The sequence below is a fragment of the Dasypus novemcinctus genome, chromosome 18 (assembly GCF_030445035.2).
Source record: "Dasypus novemcinctus isolate mDasNov1 chromosome 18, mDasNov1.1.hap2, whole genome shotgun sequence".
NCBI classification, from domain to species: Eukaryota; Metazoa; Chordata; class Mammalia; order Cingulata; family Dasypodidae; genus Dasypus; species Dasypus novemcinctus.
In genome coordinates this window covers 21330443-21349474 of record NC_080690.1, presented here as the reverse complement: position 1 = coordinate 21349474, position 19032 = coordinate 21330443, and the positions used below count along the sequence as shown (strand labels likewise).

Genomic DNA, 19032 nt, shown 5'->3' with positions numbered 1-19032 from the left:
GGTTATGTCCATTCCCCTCCAATTCTTGATCCCTTTGGAAAATGGCCCATGGGGTCTGAGCTGCAAAACCAAGACCATGAAAAGTTGGTGGAACATTGCTGGAATAGGTACCATAGCTCCCTACGTTGGTGGCTCTATAGCTTCAAGTTAGCCACGTGAGCTGTGACTGTGCCCCAGGATATACCAAAGTCCACATGTGGAATTTGTAGGTTGGCCTTCTGCCTATATATGAGTTTACTTACAGACATAGGCAGGAAGCAGGTATTTCTGCTTTATTTCCGGTACTCAGAAAGATGCGGCATTGTTTGTGGGGCTTATTTGCCAGGGACCTGAGCAAAGGCATTTGTGGAGGGTGGTGAGATTACCTTTAGAGCCAGCTGGTAGATTCAGCCATTACTCTTAGAAGCAACTGCCTTTCATATCAATGCTTATTTGTTCTTGATAATCAAAACTGATGCTAGCATCTATTAAAAAAAAAAAAAAAAGGACCTCCTTGAAAGCACTGCTGGATGAGTGGGCTTAGAGTCATCTGCAAATGCATGTGACCTGGGCACTCTGTGGGAAATGCCTAACTTCTGCAGTTTTTGCTTCCAGCTATTCTTTTGGACTGCTTTAGGAGTTTTGTTCCAAATGTCAGAAGCAGAGGGTCTAAGCTTTTTCAGCGTATCCCGAGTTTGGAAGTGGTGCAAGCCTCACATTTGATCTTTGTGGAAGCGGTTTCTAGACCTTGTCCTTGAGTAATTAAATTATTCAAGATCCCTGATTCCACAGCAGCTTTCCTGGGTGGCCACAGCTGGCATCGGCATATTTCTGTGCTTGGGAAATGTGGCCTCTAGATTGGTGCCTATTTCTGCCTGGGTCGTGTTCTTTACAGAGAATAAAGCTGTGGCTTTAGCAACCTCTCTTTGTGCCCAGTGTGGCCTTCTACCTGTATCAGGTGGCTTTTCCCTACACCTGGAGTTTCTCTCCCTCCTCAAGGCAGAGCCGTGGAGCCAAGTGGTTTAGAACTCACACTGTGGCACTGGCTGGCTCTGTTTCTTAATTTCAGAGACTGGCTCAATCTGTGACTTTGAGAAATCACTTAAGACTGAGCCTCAGCTGCTCCTCAGCAACAAGGGGCTAAGCCACCCCCACCTCCTCCGCCACGGGCACAGGAGATGATGCTTGCACACAGTGACCGTCTTTACGCTGAATAATCTTATAATTGTTAATTATTTACTGCGTCTTTGCCCTCCCCCCTTTTTCATAACTCTGACCTTGGCATTATTAACATATTGGGCCTCTAAGGAAACCCTCATAACTATTTTTTTACAGGTTTATTTACATATCACGTAATTTACCCATTGGAAGTGTAAAGGTACACAGTGGTGCAGCCATCACCACAATCCAGTTTTGGAATTCCTGTACTCCCATCACCCCAAAAGTTCCTTCATGCCTGTTGGTAGCTCCAGGCAACCATTGAGCTGCTTTCTGGCTCTACTTTTCTAGAATCTTCATGCAAGTGGCATAGTAACTTAACATGATGCTTTTAAGATTTCACCTACACTATTGTAGGTATCAATATTTTGCTCCTTTTTATGGTTGAGTTGCTATACCATAATGTATCCATCCTAAAAACTATGGATAGATTTTTAAAAAATCGATGAATGGGAAGAAAGAAGAAAAGTGGGGAGGAAGTTCCTTTAGGAAAAAAAAAAAAGGTAGTGTCCAGATCCTAATTTTGGAGGAAGAGGGTACATAAAGGAATGAAGGACAGGGGAAATACATGAGTTAGGAAGAGGGTTATAGACCAGCATCCGAAGGACACATATTATCAGGCATTAATAGTGGTTTCTCTGCATGGATTGACTTGTCTATGCTTTTTTTTGGCTAACATCTTTATTGAGATATAATTCACACGCCGTTACATTTCATCCATTTTTAAGTGTTCAGTTCAATGGCTTGCGGTATATTCACAGAGTTGTGCAACCATCACCATAACAATTCTGGAATATTCTCATTACCCCCAAAAGAAACCCTGCACCCCTTAGTCGTCAATCCTTCTCACCACCACCCCTGACATCTCCCCTCCCCAGCTCTAGGCAACCAGTAATCTACTTTCTGTCTATAGATTTGCCTATTCTGGCCATATCAGATAAATGGAATCATGCAATGTGTGGGCTTTTGTGACTGGCTTTACCTAGCATACTATTTTCAAGGATCATCTATTTGTAGCATGTATCAGTACTTTCTCTTTTATTGATGAAAAACATTCCATTGTATGGATACACCACATTTTTTTTTTGTTTTTTTGTAAAGATTTATTATTTATTCCCCCTCCCCCCTCCATTGTCTGCTCTCTGGGTCCATTCACTGTGTGTTCTTCTATGTCCACTTGTATTCTTGTCTGTGGTACTGGGAATCTGTGTCCTTTTGTTGTGTCATCTTGCTGTGTCACCTCTCTGTGTGCAGCGCCACTCCTGGGTGCCAGTTTTTTCGCATGGGGCAGCTCTCCTTGAGGGGCACACTCCTTGTAGGTGGGGCTCCCCTACGCAGGGGACACCCCTGCGTGACACAGCACTCCTTACGCGCATTAGCACTCTGCATGGGCCAGCTTCACGTGGGCCAGGAGGCCCTGGGTTTGAACCCCGGACCTCCATGTGGTAGGCAGATGCTCTATCAGTTGAGCCAAATCTGCTTCCCGATATACCACATTTTATTTACCCATTCATCAGTTAATGAACATTTGGCTCATTTCTATTTTTGAATAGTGCTGCTATGTCACCTGTGTTTTGTGACTCCCCTCCGACCCTCACCCCCAGGTGCACAAGGTATATTGCTTTTAAAATAAAAATCAAAACCCAGAAAACTTGACCTAGGAGAAAAATAGACCTGGGTAGCAAAGCACCCTGAAGGAAAGCGAGTGAGGAATGTGGTGGTGGGGTGGGGCATGTTTGTTTGGTCATGGTAGGAAGGGAGGTCACTGGATACGCATGTGCCCTGCGGTCTGAGAGCCGAAGTCGGGGGACAGAAGGAGGCCCCAAAACCCTGAAGGTCAGGCTGTGGAGACGAAGCAGGACTGTGCACAAATTGAGGCTTTGGTGTCCACCGGACCTGGGCTCTCCCACTCATCAGCTGTGTGACCTTAGGAGAATGGCTTAACATCTCTGAGCCTTTACTGATAAACTGGGCAATGTTTGTAAAGTGCTTATGTCTCCTAATGGCAGCCTTTGCACAGCAATTCTTGGCCTTCACTGGTGCTAGAAGCCCCTGGGAAGGGTTTTAAAAAGGTCTATCTGGGCTCTAGCAGACATGGAGATGTGGGTTTTGTTAGTCGGGGTCAGGGCCCGGGCTCGAATATTTTATGAATGCTCCCAGGAGAGTGCGTGCACAGTACACATCAGGCCCCGGAGGGCGATGATGCTGGAGTTATTGTGGTCAATATACTTTATTTCACAGGGGGGAAACTGAGGTCTGGAGAGGCCTCACCTCCGCTTGAGGGCCTAGAACCCGCCCCCCACCTCTTGGTCCTGCCAGCAGACCCTTACCTGTGAGTCTCAGCCGGGGCTGTGGGCTGGGGCTCATTGCCTTTGGACTTTGGAACCTGAAGCCTTCCCTGGCCTCCGGAGACCTAAAAGAGAGGAAAAGTGGGCAGACTGTGGTGGGAGAGGGACCCTCTTCTTTCTAATCAATAAGCAAACAGCTCCTAGAGTTGCCCAACCCGGCTGCTGGAACCTTCCCTGGGTGGAAGCCAGAGGGATGGTGGATTACTGCCTCTGTTTTAGGCAGGTGGGGCCGGTGTCTGTCTATCTAACATGCGGCCAGAAGGTGGGACAATAAAACGCCCCCAGTTTGGTGTGGAAACAGAGGGCCTCCCCCTTCTCATGGCTCTTTTTTGAGAAGACCAAACACGTTTCCCTCCCTGCGTCAGGCCGCTGTGAGGGCCTGGGAAGTTCTCCCCTCCACCTCTGCAGGAGGCCAGTTGGGTCTGTTGAAATTGCTCCTGCCCGCCCCTTGTTAAAATGAATTGGGGAAGCGGACTTGGCGCAGTGGTTAGGGCGTCCGTCTACCACATGGGAGGGCCACGGTACAAACCCCGGGCCTCCTTGACCCGTGTGGAGCTGGCCCATGTGCAGTGCTGATGCGCGCAAGGAGTGCCCTGCCACGCAGGGGTGTCCCCGCGTAGGGGAGCCCCACGCGCAAGGAGTGTGCCCCGTAAGGAGAGCCGCCCAGCGCAAAAGAAGTTTAGCCTACCCAGGAATGGCGCCACACACACACAGAGCTGATACAACAAGATGACGCAACAAAAAGAAACACAGATTCCTGTGCCGCTGACAACAGAAGCGGATGAAAAGAAGAACATGCAGCAAATGGACACAGAGAACAGACAAGAGGGGGGAAGGGGTTGGGGAGGGGAGAGAAATTAAAAAAAAAAAGACACTGAAAGTAGTTAATTAAGAATAAAATGAATTGGAATGAGATTCCTTGCTTGTTATCATCCATCCTGGAAAACCCAAATGAAGCACTTGGTCTCCACAGGCTTGAAGCAAAGAAGCTTCTCCCATCAAGCCACAGGAGCCCCATGCGGGCAGGAGTGTCAAAATTAAACTGTGTGAGGTTTTTTCTTGTTTATTAGAGAAGTTGTGGGTTTACAGAACAATCAGGCATAAAATACAGGCTTCCCCTACGCCAGCACCTTGCCTCGGTGTTGCCACTGATGATAGCACATTTTAATAATTGTGCTATTAATTAAAGTCCATGGTTAAACCTAGGGTTTCCCTGTGTGTGTAGTGTAGGTCCATGGATTTAAAAAAAATTTTTTTTAAATTGTTACCATATGTAAAACTTAACATCTCTCCTCTTAATCACACTCATATATTTCAGTGCTGTTAGTTACATTCAAGACATTATGCCATCATCACCACCATTCATTACCAAAACATGTCCATCATTTCAGAGAGGACCTCGTACATTTTAAGCCTTAACTTCCCATCTGGGTGAGGTTTTACTAACAGTTTCTGTACTGTCCAGGAGAGGCCTGGAAAGGAAATGATTTCAAACTGAGTTATTTGTGTTTCTTGCCTTGTTCTCAAAAAAGGACAAGGGGGGTGGGGAAGCCCTGGGACCTTTTGGGCCTGAAGGAGCCGGAACTAACGCTGACCTTAGGCCCCTGCAGGGTGGGGGGTAGGGGGGAGCCTTGTGCTCACTTGACACTAAATCTGCTAGCAAGGATTGTCACCTGTCGCCCTGGAGGCTGGATCTTGAACAGGACCAGGCCGCAGTAGACTGTAGACATGAGGGGCAGTAGACAGTAGACATGAGGGACTTGCGCAGGCCTGGAAGGCAGGGCAGGCCTCACTGCCTGGCGCCTTGCACCCTCTGTTCAGATGACCCTTCCTGTACTCATTAAGCCTCCCCCTTTACTCGCAGCTCTGCAGAAAGCACTTAGCACAGGAGCTCCCCTTACCTGCCTTATTTTCCTCCATTACATTTCTCATGCCTAATGTAGATTAATTCACTTGATATTTTTTTCTTCTCTCCTGGAGTGTAAGTTCCATGAGGGCAGGGACCTTGCCTGGTTCACTGATGTATTCCCCAGGCTTTAGAGGGCTGCTCCGGTCAAACGTAAAGGCTCAATAAATAGGTGTTGATGGGAAGTGGACTTTGGCCCAGTGGTTAGGGCTTCCGTCTACCACATGGGAGGTCCGTGGTTCAAACCCCGGGCCTCCTTGACCCATGCGGAGCTGGCCCATGCGAAGTGCTGATGTGCACAAGGAGTGCCCTGCCACGCAGGGGTGTCCCCCACGTAGGGGGGCCCCAGGCTCAAGGAGTGCACCCGTAAGGAGAGCCGCCCAGTGCGAAAGAAAGTGCAGCCTGCCCAGGAATGGCACCGCCCACACTTCCCGTGCTGCTGACGACAACAGAAGCAGACAAAGAAACAAGACCCAGCAAACAGACACAGAGAACAGACAACCGGGGGAGGGGGGGAATTAAATAAATAAATAAATCTTTAAAGATATATATATATGTGTGTGTTGAATGAACACAAGAATCTTCAAACCCTTGAGGGAGGCAGAATGTCTCCATTTTACAGAATGGGGAATCGAGGCTTGAGGGAGGTTAAAATAACGTGCCTTGAGATGCGAGGCCAGGGTCTGAATCTACCTCAGCTTGTCCTCATTAACACAAATGTAATCCTACAAACATATTTGCACTGGCTTTTCACTGACTCCATAAGTGCCATTTAGACCTTTAGAGTGAGTCAGCACAGGGCTGATTCTGTTTACATCGATGGCGTTTGCTTTCAGGGAATGAAAAAGGATTGTCCTGAGCAGAATCCATCCTGAGAAGCAAAACACACCACCCAAATGACCCAGACTGCATGAGTGACCTGCAAACAAGGGGGCGAGTCAAGGGGGATGGATTACCCTTCATCCTTGCTGCCTGCCCTTCACCAGGGGAGATGGGCCTGGGCTGCTTTTCCCTGAATGTTAGCCTCATGTTCTCCTGCTCTCCACTCTAGTCTGTTCTGATGGAAAGAAGCAGAGGAGGCTTTGCTCCTTGCTGCCTATCCAGGCAGTGCTGACGTCTCTTTTCAGAGTGTAAACTAATGAAGACAGAGACCACACAGAATTTGTTCTGGACAAGTACATTTTGGGGAGGGGGGGTTGGGAGAAGGAACTTGGTAAGTTTCATGAGAACGAGCTTCCCATCCCTGGGATCCCTTGGGAGCTGCCTGTCAGGAGGGAGATTTGACGGTGGGGCGGGGGCGCCCGGGCCGGATGCTCCCGGAGCGCGTTGCCCGGGCCTTGTGGACATGGGCTGGAAGCTGTGTTTGTGCAACCTGATATGTCCCAAGCTGCTTATCTTCCCCAGAAAATATCCTTGAAATTAAAGCGGGCGGATTAGAGGAACCCTTGATGTACTGGAGCTTTGCAGCGTGGTGACCTAAGGTGGAACGCTGTTGCATCTGAAGCCTAAAACTTCCTTTGCGTGGCTGTCTGGATCTCCTTGTTTTTCTGAGGTCTGGAAGTGGGTTCATTTCAAAGAGAAATAGAAAGAAGGATCTTTGCTATTATTCCCATTCTGTTTACTCTCCGACTAGCCCATTCTTTGTGGGAACCGACTTCCCAGTACCCATTCAATCAGCAAAACCTCATCAAACTTAGCTTTCCCGTCAAGACCTGGTCTTGACAGTGGCATCAGACCACAGGCTCTGCTATTTAAGAACTGTGTGATTTGGCCAAGTCCCTTTACCTCTCTGAGCCTCAGTTTCCTCATTTCTAAAGCTAGTGATACTAAATCCCTACCTCCCAGGGCTGCTGTATTTAATAAGGTTATTAGGTATTTGTTGTCCATATTTCTCAGTAGCTAATGGATATATACAGTTAGAGACTTTGGGATAAAAAGACAGTCTTCCCTCTCAATGTTCCCCAAATGTGGGCAAATTGGAGACTGGTCCTTTCCCTCCCATTTTTAAACATCATTAGTAGATTGTAAAATGCTAATTATGTTTTCTGCTGAGCTTGGATGTTCAATAAACCTGTAATGTTCAGGAATTTTGTGATCACCCATCAATGAAAGATATGCCATCCAAGAAAACGATCAATCTAGAAAGAAATGTTAAAAGTGGTGGTGGTATCTGGAAGTGTTAGAACTTTCTGGTTGGTGTTAGAAATGGCCACTCTTAACCAGCAAAAAGAAAAATGGCCTGGCTAAATGAGTTGTCTGTCTCCCCAACGTTACTTTCGATCATCACGTTAAACTCCCATCTTTTTTTTTTTTAAGGAGGTACCAGGGATTGAACCCGGGACTCCTTGTCTTTTTATCTTCAGAAGTTAAGTTAGGAACTGTCACTGTTGGTTTGGGGATACACAGTGGCAGCATGACCCCCCAAGAGCTTCAGAAGACTCTGATCTTGTCAAGGTCATGTGTATAAATTTCTCTTCCTGAGGCTGAGTCCTCAAGTTCAAATGGTCCTTGGAATAAAGCTAAAAGCTGTTCTCTTTGGTCTTGGCTGTGGGAAATGCGTTCGGATGAGAGGGAAACAATCTATAATGCATTCCTTTGTATAAAGTAGGGAAAACACTACTTTCAAGTAGTTTCTTTTATTTTTTTTTATTTTTTATTTTTTTAAAGATTTATTTATTTAATTCCCCCCCCCCCCCCCCCCTCCCCTGGTTGTCTGTTCTTGGTGTCTATTTGCTGCGTCTTGTTTCTTTGTCCGCTTCTGTTGTCGTCAGCGGCACGGGAAGTGTGGGCAGCGCCATTCCTGGGCAGGCTACACTTTCTTTTCACGCTGGGCGGCTTTTCCTCACGGGCGCACTCCTTTGCGCGTGGGGCTCCCCCACGCGGGGGACACCCTTGCGTGGCACGGCAGTCCTTGCGCGCATCAGCACTGCGCATGGCCAGCTCCACACAGGTGAAGGAGGTCCGGGGTTTGAACCGCGGACCTCCCATATGGTAGACGGACGCCCTAACCACTGGGCCAAAGTCCGTTTCCCTTCAAGTAGTTTCTTTTAAAAAACTGGATTATCCCACAGGTTACCAAATAACTCAACTATGGCTAGCAGCCTTTGATATAGCAGGCTCCTGTCCTTAAATTGCTGTGGCTCCTGGAAATATATACAGGCTTTTGAGACTTTCTTGCTCTGACCCACTCACATTCCAGTTCTGGGGCTGGGCCGGGGGTGGGAGAAGCAGCAGAATCCTTAAAGCGGGCCTGTTCCGTGGCATGATGACAATGCCAAGCAAGGAATGTTGGCTGAGCACTTGAAGCCTGCCCCTGGGACCAACAGCTTTTCGTGAGCTTGTGTTTAATTTTTATTTGAACTCCAGTCATCTCTTCCAGGGTCCTCTGTTTCAAGCTGCTGTGTCTGCCAAATAGGCTAGAAAATGGGGGGTTGTAGGTGAATGACAACGCGGGAGAGTCATAGCGTGTTAAAGGCCCTTGAAAAAACAGTAATTCTTATGTTTTTAGAAAAGTGATTCTTTGTGTCATTATGCAAATAATCCATTCTTTTTAAAAAATCAGTTTTATTGATACATATTCATAAAGCACACAGGCCCTCCAAAGTGCACAATAGTACTTGATTCTTATTGTATCAGGCAATCCAATACAAAGATAAGTGAGAAAATGTTTTTAAAAACCTGCCTCCCACCCACCCTCCTCCAACCCTACTTCTTTCAATCCCCCCTCCCACTTTCACCCCAATCACTGGTAACCCCTTGGTGTGTAGAATCCCATAGTGTTCTGGAATGCCTTTTCTTTTTGTTATTTGTTTTGTCTTGTTTATTTGTTTTCATAATAAGTATTCCTTTTCATTATTGCTGGAAGGCCTGGCCTCATTTTACACACGGGAAGGGCACTCACTTTGGTGTTAGACCTGTCTAGGAGCCTTGGTGCCTCCATCCCCAGCATGGACAAGGGACACAAAATGGTCAGTGTTGTATACATGTTCAAAATATTAGTAAAATAGTCAGTAGGCAGTAGCCGAAGCTATCAGTGGAAGCTGTGGTTTTTGGTGCTGGGACTGATAGAATTGTGATGCAAAGATTTGCCCATCTAAAGAAGGCCAAGTTCCTGGCTCTTATCACTGGGATTTGGTTTCTAGACCAAGCCACCAAATAACTGGTCATGCTGGGTTATAGATAGTATCGGTAGTTTTTTCTCTTGTGTCTCTGGTTGCGTCATCTTGTCGCATCCGCTCATCATGCCAGCTTGCTGTCCTGCTCCTCTTTAGGAGGCACTGGGACCCACTGCTCCCTGCTTTGTTGTGTTTCTCATTATGTTTTTCTTCTTGTGTCTCTTGTTGCATCCTCTTGCCATGTCAGGTTGCCGTCTCTTCCTGTTGCAATGGCTCGCTGTCTTCTTTTAGGCGGCACCGGGAACCGAACCACAGACCTCCCATGTAGTTGGTGGGAGTCCAGTCACTTGAGCCACATCCACTTTTCCCTGATGACTTTATTTTTATTTAACTTTTTCTCATGGAAATGTTCAAATATATGCAACCTCCACATACGAGCCTCCAGTTCCAACATTTTGCCATCCTTGCTTCCTTCCACTTGCTGGCCTTAGCAGTTCACTATGGCACAGAGACGTTGCCCCACCCTCACCAAGGTCAAAGTGAAGGGTTAAAGTGAGTTTCTGGGAACCTTCTGAGAGCTGGAAATTCATCTCAGTCTTTCTTAAAACTTTGGATTTATCAGCCCAGAAGATCAGGTTGCAGGGGAAGATAATGAGTCTTGACAACCTAGAAATTCAGGTAGTGGCTGCCTACCACACTTCTGTCACTTCTCATAGGTGGGGCCTGGCTACTGTTAAGACAAGATACCCCAAAGCAGGTTAAGCACCTTGTGTGTAATTTGCAAAGCCATTTTCATTTTTTTCAGGCCGCCACCCTTGGCAAGTCCAGTCCTGCTTGTCCTGACTTTCACTGCCCAGGTTTGGGGCTGCAGAGGAAAGGAATTTAGTTTGGTAAAGGAGGGCGGCTCTCATTCCCTGCTTACAAGAGAAGCCCCCAGACCCAGTCCAGGCACCTCGTCCCTCCTTTCAGTGTGTGCAGGGGTGGGAGGAGGTGAGGGGGGCGGGAGAAGGGCAGAAGAAAATGGCTTGTTTCGCTCCTTTGAAAAGAATTTGCTATTTTAAACTTCAAGGACTGGATCCACTAGACTTTAGGGACTTGGCATATCTTCTTCCATTGTCATATTATGATTCGTCTATTCATTTCCCAAATACTTGTCTTCCAGTTTGTCTGCCCAAATACATGGAAATAATAGTCATTATTAATCCTCTTCCATTTTTGCTCTTTAGCTTTCAAAATATGATCCATTCTTCCTCTTGGTTAATCTTCACAAAACCCAGGAGAGGTAGGCTGGACTGTTGTTACACGTTCACTGTGGAGGAAACTGAGGCCCAGAGAGGTTAAGCAATTTGCTTTAAGACCATCCAGCAAGAAACATGGCAGAATCTGGGTTTATAATCAAGGCCCAGACTCTGAGACCAGCCCTTTCTTCCCATCCTGAATTACAGTTTCTCCCTCTGCCTTCCCTCACCTCTGTCCCCTGCCCAGTATGGGAAGGGAGTTAATACAGCCAGCAAGCAGGAAGGGTAGGGGTAGGGGGCATGTTTTTGACTTTACCAACTGGGAGGGAGGGTTGGGTGAGAGTGTTTCTTGGAAGGACCTGTCACCCTTCCTGTGAACTAACTCTTCTTGGTTTGGTTGCTCAGTTTATTTATTTGCCAGGTAGCAGTCTCTTAGCTACTGCAGGAAGAGGTAGCCTCAGATTTCTACACTGCAATCCTAGCTTTGAGGCAGAATCAACTTTTAAAAACAGCCAAGCCCCTAGCAAGGGCTCCTCCAGAGAGAGAGTGCCTTCCGTGAGTGTAAGAAAGCCATGCTAAGGGCCGGTCCCAGCTCTGCCATTTATTGCTAGTTAAAGGACGTTGGGGAAGTTTCTTCACCTTTTTGAGCCTCAGAGTCTTCATCTTCAAAACAGGGATAATCGCCGTCCCCACCCTGTTACCCCCAAACACTGTCTTCATTTTCTCTGGCCAGGGCTGGAGGGCTGGGCTGTGGGCTTCAAAACACTTTGCAAGGGTGCCCCCTGGTGGAAGAAATGACGGGCTGGCTTTAGGGCTTTCTGGCCAAAACATGATCCTCTTGAACCGAGCGGTAGCCTTGTAAAATCTGCCGAAGAGCAGGCATTATTTTAAAAAGCACTTGGATGAGATAGAAATTCCACTGGAGAGGGTCATTTATTTGAAAGGGAGGAAAATAGGCCCACTGGAGTTTCCCGGAATGAAAGCTCTGGAGCAGGTTTCTGCAAAGCTGGCTCCTTCGGGTCTCAGCTCCAGAGCCTCTGCCTCAGGAAGTCCTGTCCTTACCAGTCAACGAGTTACACCCAGATGTCCCCAACCCCATCACTCTCGCATCACCCTCTTTAAATCCTTTGCATCTAGCACTTACTACTACCTATTACTTTTTACTGACTATTGGGTCATGTATTTGTCCATCTTTCCCACAATGACGTTTTCATACTTCGATAGCTATAAAGTTTTAAATAACTTTATCCCTAAGCCATTTGTCATAATATTCTTTGACCCAAGTAGTCCTTTTCCATCTTTTGCCTGTGTCGTGCCACCCTCTATGATCAGTTGAAGATTCTCTTTCCTAGGAAATTTTTGTTAACTCTCCTAGCTGAGAGATCAGTTTCCCCTCTGTGCCTTAGAGACAAGCTTCAGGTAATAAGCATATAATAAGTGCTCAATAAATATTTACACTTAATATTTTTATGGAATACTTACGGTAGCTAAATAAATGTGCAAAGTTATATTTGTTTTTGTTTTTGTTTTTACTTAAGTTCTAACATCATTTATGTGCCAAGCACTGTTTTATGTAAGGAGGTAGGTACTATTATCATTCCAATTGTACAACTGGGTAGAATGAGGCACAAGAGAGGTTAGATAACATATCCAAGGCCACAGAGCTATTAAGTTGGGATTTGAACCTGGGCAGTCTGGTTCTAGAGTCCATCCTGTTAGCTACTACACCATGCTGGCTCTCTGTTCCTACCTGCCACTTATTAGCTATGTAACTTATTAGTATCTCACTTTATCTCAATTCTCTAAATTTTAGACTCAATCAGTATTCTGCTTCAGTTATTTTAGTGGTCCTTTTTCATGCTAGTGAGAGTCTTATCGGTCTCTGCGAAGGAGATGTTGCTGGTTTGTTGTTATTGAAAAAGACAAGTTACTTTCTAGAAAGGTTACTCTTTGCACTTTGCAAGTCAGTGAGAAAACGTTCACATCACAGTTATCAGTTATAATTATGAAGAACATAACGACATAGACTCCTTTGAAATCTTTGCTGTTCTATGGCCAGATTTTAGGTATGTTTTGTGTGTGTGCTTGTATATGTGAGCCCGATTTTTGGTGGGTGAATCGAGTTCTTTTTGAAGGAAGAATACTCTCGTCTTTAATCTGCCCAATCTCCTGATTTTTGCAGTGAGTTTTGAAGGATGCACAGGTCGACCAAGGACAGCCTATTTTTCTAGTGACACTCGATTCAACGTGGCCACAGATGGCGTGGTTACAGTTACACGGCCTCTACAACTTCATAATCCAGAGACCAGTTTTCTGGTCTCTGCGTGGGACTCCACCCGCAGAAAGCTCTCCACCAGAATCACGCTGAAGACGGCGGGGCACCAGCGCCACCACCATCATCATCATGTACGTTTGAGTGTTTCTTAGAAGTTCGTTATTTATTTCAGTCTGTGTCGGGTCAGTGGTTCTCATTCTTGGCATCATTGACATTTTAGGCTGGATAATTCCTTGTTCTGGGGGGCCGCCTGGTCTTTACCCACTAGATGCCAGTGCTGTATCCCCCAGTGTGACAGCCAAAAATGTGTCCAGACATTTCCAAATGTTACCTGGGAGGCACAATCACCCCCCGTTGAGAACCACTGTTGGGCTTGCTAAACTAATTTGTGCTGTATTTTTTTAGAGGTGGGGTAATGGCAAGTTGTCATTACCTTTACTTCTACAGGTGGTACAGAATAGTGGGTAAGCCTGTAGGTACTGCCTGGACCTGCCATTTACTCCTAGATAGCCTCAGGCAAATTACTTAAGCTGTCTAGGCTTCGGTTTCCTCATCTGTGTAATGGGGAGAATAATGAAGACTGAATGAATTAATAATATGGAAAATGCTTAGAGCTGTGCTGGGTGCACAGGAAACACTTAGTCACTGTTAATACTTCTCATCATTCCCCTGCTGGAGGAAGAAGGAATAAGAGATGGAGTCTCTGATCATTTTGCTCTTGGTATTTCTAGTGGGACGGGTCTAGGCAAAGCAGGAGAATAACCAGTGGGAAGCTTTTGCCCCATTGGACTGTAACCTCCACAAGAGCCTTTCCCACTGTATTTGCAGCACCTGGGGATAGGCCGAGCGCATAGCAGGCGCCCAGCAAACACTGACTGGATGGTTAGATGGAGCGGCCATGGATGGAAAGGATGCATATCTGCCTTGGTTCTTGGCCAGAATATTTCTGGGGCTTGTTATCCAGAGCCAAGTGCCTTTGCTAGTTTCAAAACTGTTGCCCTGGGTAAAAAGCATCTTCCTTCCATGGCACTTCCTAACTAAATGTCTCCCTACAGGTCATTCTAGTTGTACCCTGATTACTGCTTTGGAAGTGTGGGGTACATCACAAGGGCCAAGGCCTTTCAGGCTGGCCCCGTTTTTTGCCCTTGACGACTCTTGAGATTCCAGAACTGAATATCGTCTTTCTGATCTAATTTTTCTCCCTGGCATAAATGGGCAGACCAGAATAAAAATAAGGAATTGCTTTTATATTACATCAACCTAACTCCTTGACTCAAGTCTGGGATTGTCCCCATCATTCACATGAGGAGTTCAGCACAGTGAATTCTTGCTGGACAGCTATGTGTGGTGTCCTCTTTTATGGCCAAGAGACAGCCTCAACTTTTCCTCCCCATCTCTGCCAATTTTGCTTTCATGTCTGCTGTATCAGGATCAGGTACCAGTATATATTATAGAAAATTCCAAATTATAGGAGTTTAAACAAAATAGAGTGTTTCTCTTTCAGTCTATGGGTAAGTTGAGCATGGCCAAGAGTGACTTCACAGTCACCAGGAGCCCATCTCCTCTCTGCCAGCCTCAGCACATCGTCAAGCAGACCTCATGATCCAAGGTGGCTGCAGGAACAGTAGCCATCACATCTTTATTCTAGCTGATTAGAAGGAGAAAAGGGACAAGCACACGAAGGCATTACTTAGTTGTCTGTCAGCCTTTTAAGAAGCTTTTGTGTAGCTCTCAAGCAACACTCTGCTTGCATCTCATTGGCCAGAATTTAGTCATGTAGTCACACTTAGCTGCAAGAGGGAATATAGGAAATAGGATCTGTTACTTGCTTGGATATATTGCTGGATGAAAAACTTGTTTTTGTTTTTGTTTTCTCTTTTAAATAAAAAAGGAAGAATGGATTTTGAGTGGTAGATGTCAGACACGGCCAGAGTTGGTGTGAAGCCTGCCGTGCTTGATTTCTGGATCAGAGGACTCTTGTGGAGCTGGGTGGTGTCCTGCATTAGGAGGAAGAGTGGCAATGTTCCCTTTTAATTCAACTATGATGAAGTTTAACTTTTCGGGAAAAGAGATGTGGCTCAACCAGTTGGGCTCCTGTCATATAGGAGGTCCAGGTTCGATGCCCAGGGCCTCCTGGTGAGGGCAAGCTGGCCCACACGGAGTGCCGGCCCACACTGGAATGCTGCTCCACGCAGGAGATGCCCCCCTGCGTGGGAATGCTGCCCGGCACGGGAAAGCCGCTCTGCACAGGAGTGCCGGCCAACGCGGAGAGCTGGCACAGCAAGATGACACAACAAGAGACGCAGAGGAGAGAAAATAAGAAGACGTGGCAGAACAGGGAGATGAGGTGGTGCAAGAGAGTAATCGCCTCTCTCCCATTCTGGAAGGTCCCAGGATTGGTTGCCGGAGCTGCCACATGAGAATACAAGCAGACACAGAAGAACACACAGCGAACAGACACAGAGAGCAGACAATGGGGGAATGGGGCAGGGCGGGGGAGGGAAATAAATAAATTAAATCTTAAAAAAAACAATACCTTAAAAAAAAAAAGAAATCTAACTTTTCAATTTTTTCACTTGGGTTGGGTAGCATTCCTCAGTCTTGTGCCCTATTCTCTGTTTTATATGTTCAGTTAATTTAGGCATGATTCCCTTAAATCTCACACATGAAAATGTTAATGTTATGTTTTGCCAGCACAGTGTTCCTCATATTTATTACCATTCTTTGAAAATATTCTACAGTCCTGATGTCGTAAGGGCATACTCTGTCTTCCTTTTCAATAAGGGAAATGGATTTGCATTGATTCATTGATACCCATTTGCTCAGGCTGGGTGTACAAGATGGTCATTTTAAGGCTTTAGGGTCCAGTGTTGAGAGTTTGATGTTTCATTCCCGTACTAGGATCAAATCCCAAATCTGACTTTAGTAAAGCCATAGCTGAGTGTTTTCCAACCAGTGCAACTTACCATCTTGATCATTATCATTTACTGAGCACTTACTGTGTGCCAGGCACTGTTCTGTGTGCCTCATATGAAATAGCAATATTTTATTTAACCCTCCTAAGAACCGTAGGTCGAAGGTAGGTGCTAATGTTAACCTCCTGTTAAAGGTTAAGCTCCCTGCCCTAGATGAGAAAGTAGCGTAGTGAGGATTCAAAGTCAGGCAGCCTGGCTCCGGGGGGGGCTGCCTCTCTGGGAGACTAACTGAGGGGAGCGGCGGGCATGATATGCGTGTGTGCACGTGTGTTCTAAGGAGGGTGTGCACGACCAGCATACAGGATTGGGGAAGGGTTCTGTGTTGATATCTGGTCACTTCTCATCTCTCTCTTGTGCATCTTGAATCAAAAAAAACCAACAAAAAACCCAAAGCAACAGAACACCACAGGAAATAGGGCTTTAATCAACCTTGGCAAACAGTGATCAGGCACTGTAACTGAGGTATCTGTATTTGGAGAGTGGGAGATGGAAATATGTCCTCCAGGATCTTTCTCATGTTACCACTAATCACTTTAAAACACTTAAGCAATTTGGGAGGTAGTTTCATTCCACCTTCAACTATCTTATTTCCCTGTGTGTGCATAAAGTTATTTTTATTGCACATGAAAACTGTTCAATACAGGTCTCAAAGGGTGTCTTTGGTTCCCATCCCAACAGCTTCTGTTGAAATGGAAACCATATAAATATAATGTCACTATGAGGTTAAGGGATTTGTATTGATTATTAAATGGTTCTTAGCATCAATTCCCAAAACTTACACATTTTGGCTGATAGTTCCTCTTTGGGGACCTGTATCCCAAGAAAAACAAAAAAGGAAAATGAAAACAGTTGGATGTCTAGTTGTTGAATAAGCTCTGATATTAAATCGTCAGTATAATGTTGCTATTAAAATGACTTGTGATATGCAGGTTTGAAAGGACTTACAAAATCATGTCTAGGAAGCAGACGTGGCTCAACTTATAGTGTCCACCTACCATATGGAGGGTGCAGGGTTCAATACCCAGGGCCTCCTGACCTGTGTGGTGAGTTGGCCCATGCACAGTGCTGCTGCGCGCAAGGAGTGCCGTGTCACACAGGGGTGCCTCCGCGTAGGGGAGCCCCACGCGCAAGGAATGTGCCCTGCAAGGAGAGCCACCCCTCATGAAAAGAGCGCAGCCTGCCCAGGAGTGGTGCTGCACACACGGAGAGCTGACACAGCAAGATGATGCAAAAAAAAAGAGATGCAGTTTCCCGGTGCCACCTGACAATGGAAGAGGGCGCAGAAGAACACACAGCAAATGGACACTGAGAGCAGATGATTGGGGGGGGGGGGAAGAGGGAGGGATGGGGAGAGAAATAAATAAAATCTTTTAAAAAAATCATATCAAACACCTCTAACTTATAATTTTGTATGCATAATGATTACTTGAACTTTGGACACTAAGAAGGATCAAAAGAGAGCACAGGCGACGGACTTGGCCCAGTGGTTAGGGCATCCGTCTACCACACGGGAGGTCCATAGTTCAAACCCTGGGCCTCCTTGACCCATGTGGAGCTGGCCCATGCGCTGTGCTGATGCACGCAAGAAGTGCTGTGGCATGGAGGGATGTCCCCCGCGTAGGGGAGCTCCACGTGCAAGGAGTGCGCCCTGTAAGGAGAACTACCCAGTGCGAAAGAAAGTACAGATTGCCCAGGAATGGTGCCGCACACACCGAGAACTGACAAAACAAGATGACACAAGGAAAAAAACCACAGATTCCCGTGCCGCTGACAATAACAGAAGCAGACGCAGCAAATAGACACAGAGAACAGACAACTGTGGTAGGGGGGGAAGGGGAGAGAAATAAATAAATCTTTAAAAAAAAAAGAGAGAGCACAGTCTTTTTTTATATGGCCAAGGGATTCATTGGTTTTCGGTTTTTGGGTTTCTTTGCTATTGATTAAGAAAGGTATATATAATTTTTCATTGTCAAGGGAATGTATCATTAATTTAAAACCACACCCTGTCCTCAGAGGCTGGACTGCTGGCCTGTAATAAGTATGTCTCTTGAATTTTCCCATTTTGTTTTTATCTCTTTTCCTTTTAGGACCTGCTCTCCGGACCCCGGACAGAAGTGCTCACATTTCCCAGCTCCCATGGTAGTCTCAGAAGGCAGAAAAGAGACTGGGTTATCCCTCCCATCAACTGCCCCGAAAATCAAAAAGGCCCATTTCCTCAAAAGCTGGTTCAGGTAGAGAAAGAAGTTCCCTATTTCTTTGGAAGGAATTTGGCAAAGAAGGATTGAGATGAGAAAAGCAACTCATCGTCAGGATCCCTCTTTGCTAATCCTGTTTTTGTTTTTTTCTTTTGTCTTCAGATCAAATCTAACAGGGACAAAGAAATCAAGGTTTTCTACAGCATCACTGGCCAAGGGGCGGACTTGCCTCCTGTCGGTGTGTTTATTATTGAAAGAGAAACAGGATGGCTGAAGGTGACAGAGCCTCTGGACAGAGAAGCGATTGCCAAGTACATCGTGAGTATCTTGCAGAGGCTTGCTGATGATGGCGCAATATCCTTCCATAATTTTTTGGCCATCCCAGGGTTGGATCTCTAGATCAGAGGCTTTCAACCTGTGAGGAACTTGTCAAGAGAACTTAGGGCAAATTGGGAGAGAGTCCTCATGTGGATGAATGCAAACAGAGTTTAGACCCAAGAAGTAAGGTATTCTTGGAGGTGGGAGTCCCTGACTCAAGAGAAGAGTTCAGGGATGACATTGGGGAGCAAAAAACCACTTCTGGGGTTGGGGAGCCACATGAGCTTAGAGAAGCTGGGAGGTAATATGTTGGTGTCAAATGCAAAAAAAAAAAAAAAAAATCTGGGGGAAACCCTGACCTGGAGTGGCCTGAGTGAATTTTCTGCTGCTTGCAAGACATTTCTGAGGCTTCCACCTTTGTCTCCTGGACAAAACACCCTAGGCTGTGTGGTGAAATGGGAGCTC

The 19032-nt window shown here is 46.2% G+C and overlaps 1 protein-coding gene across 1 annotated transcript in view; it reads left to right on the top strand.

Annotated features, from left to right (window-relative positions):
* The window catches only part of CDH1 (cadherin 1), an 80554-nt gene that overhangs the window by 34002 nt on the left and 27520 nt on the right, over positions 1-19032 (top strand). Inside the window, exons 3-5 of the mRNA XM_004459603.5 lie at positions 12987-13210; positions 18142-18285; positions 18412-18567. Of these exons, the coding sequence (XP_004459660.1) occupies positions 12987-13210; positions 18142-18285; positions 18412-18567 (524 nt within the window). The remainder of the gene's footprint in view (positions 1-12986; positions 13211-18141; positions 18286-18411; positions 18568-19032) is intronic.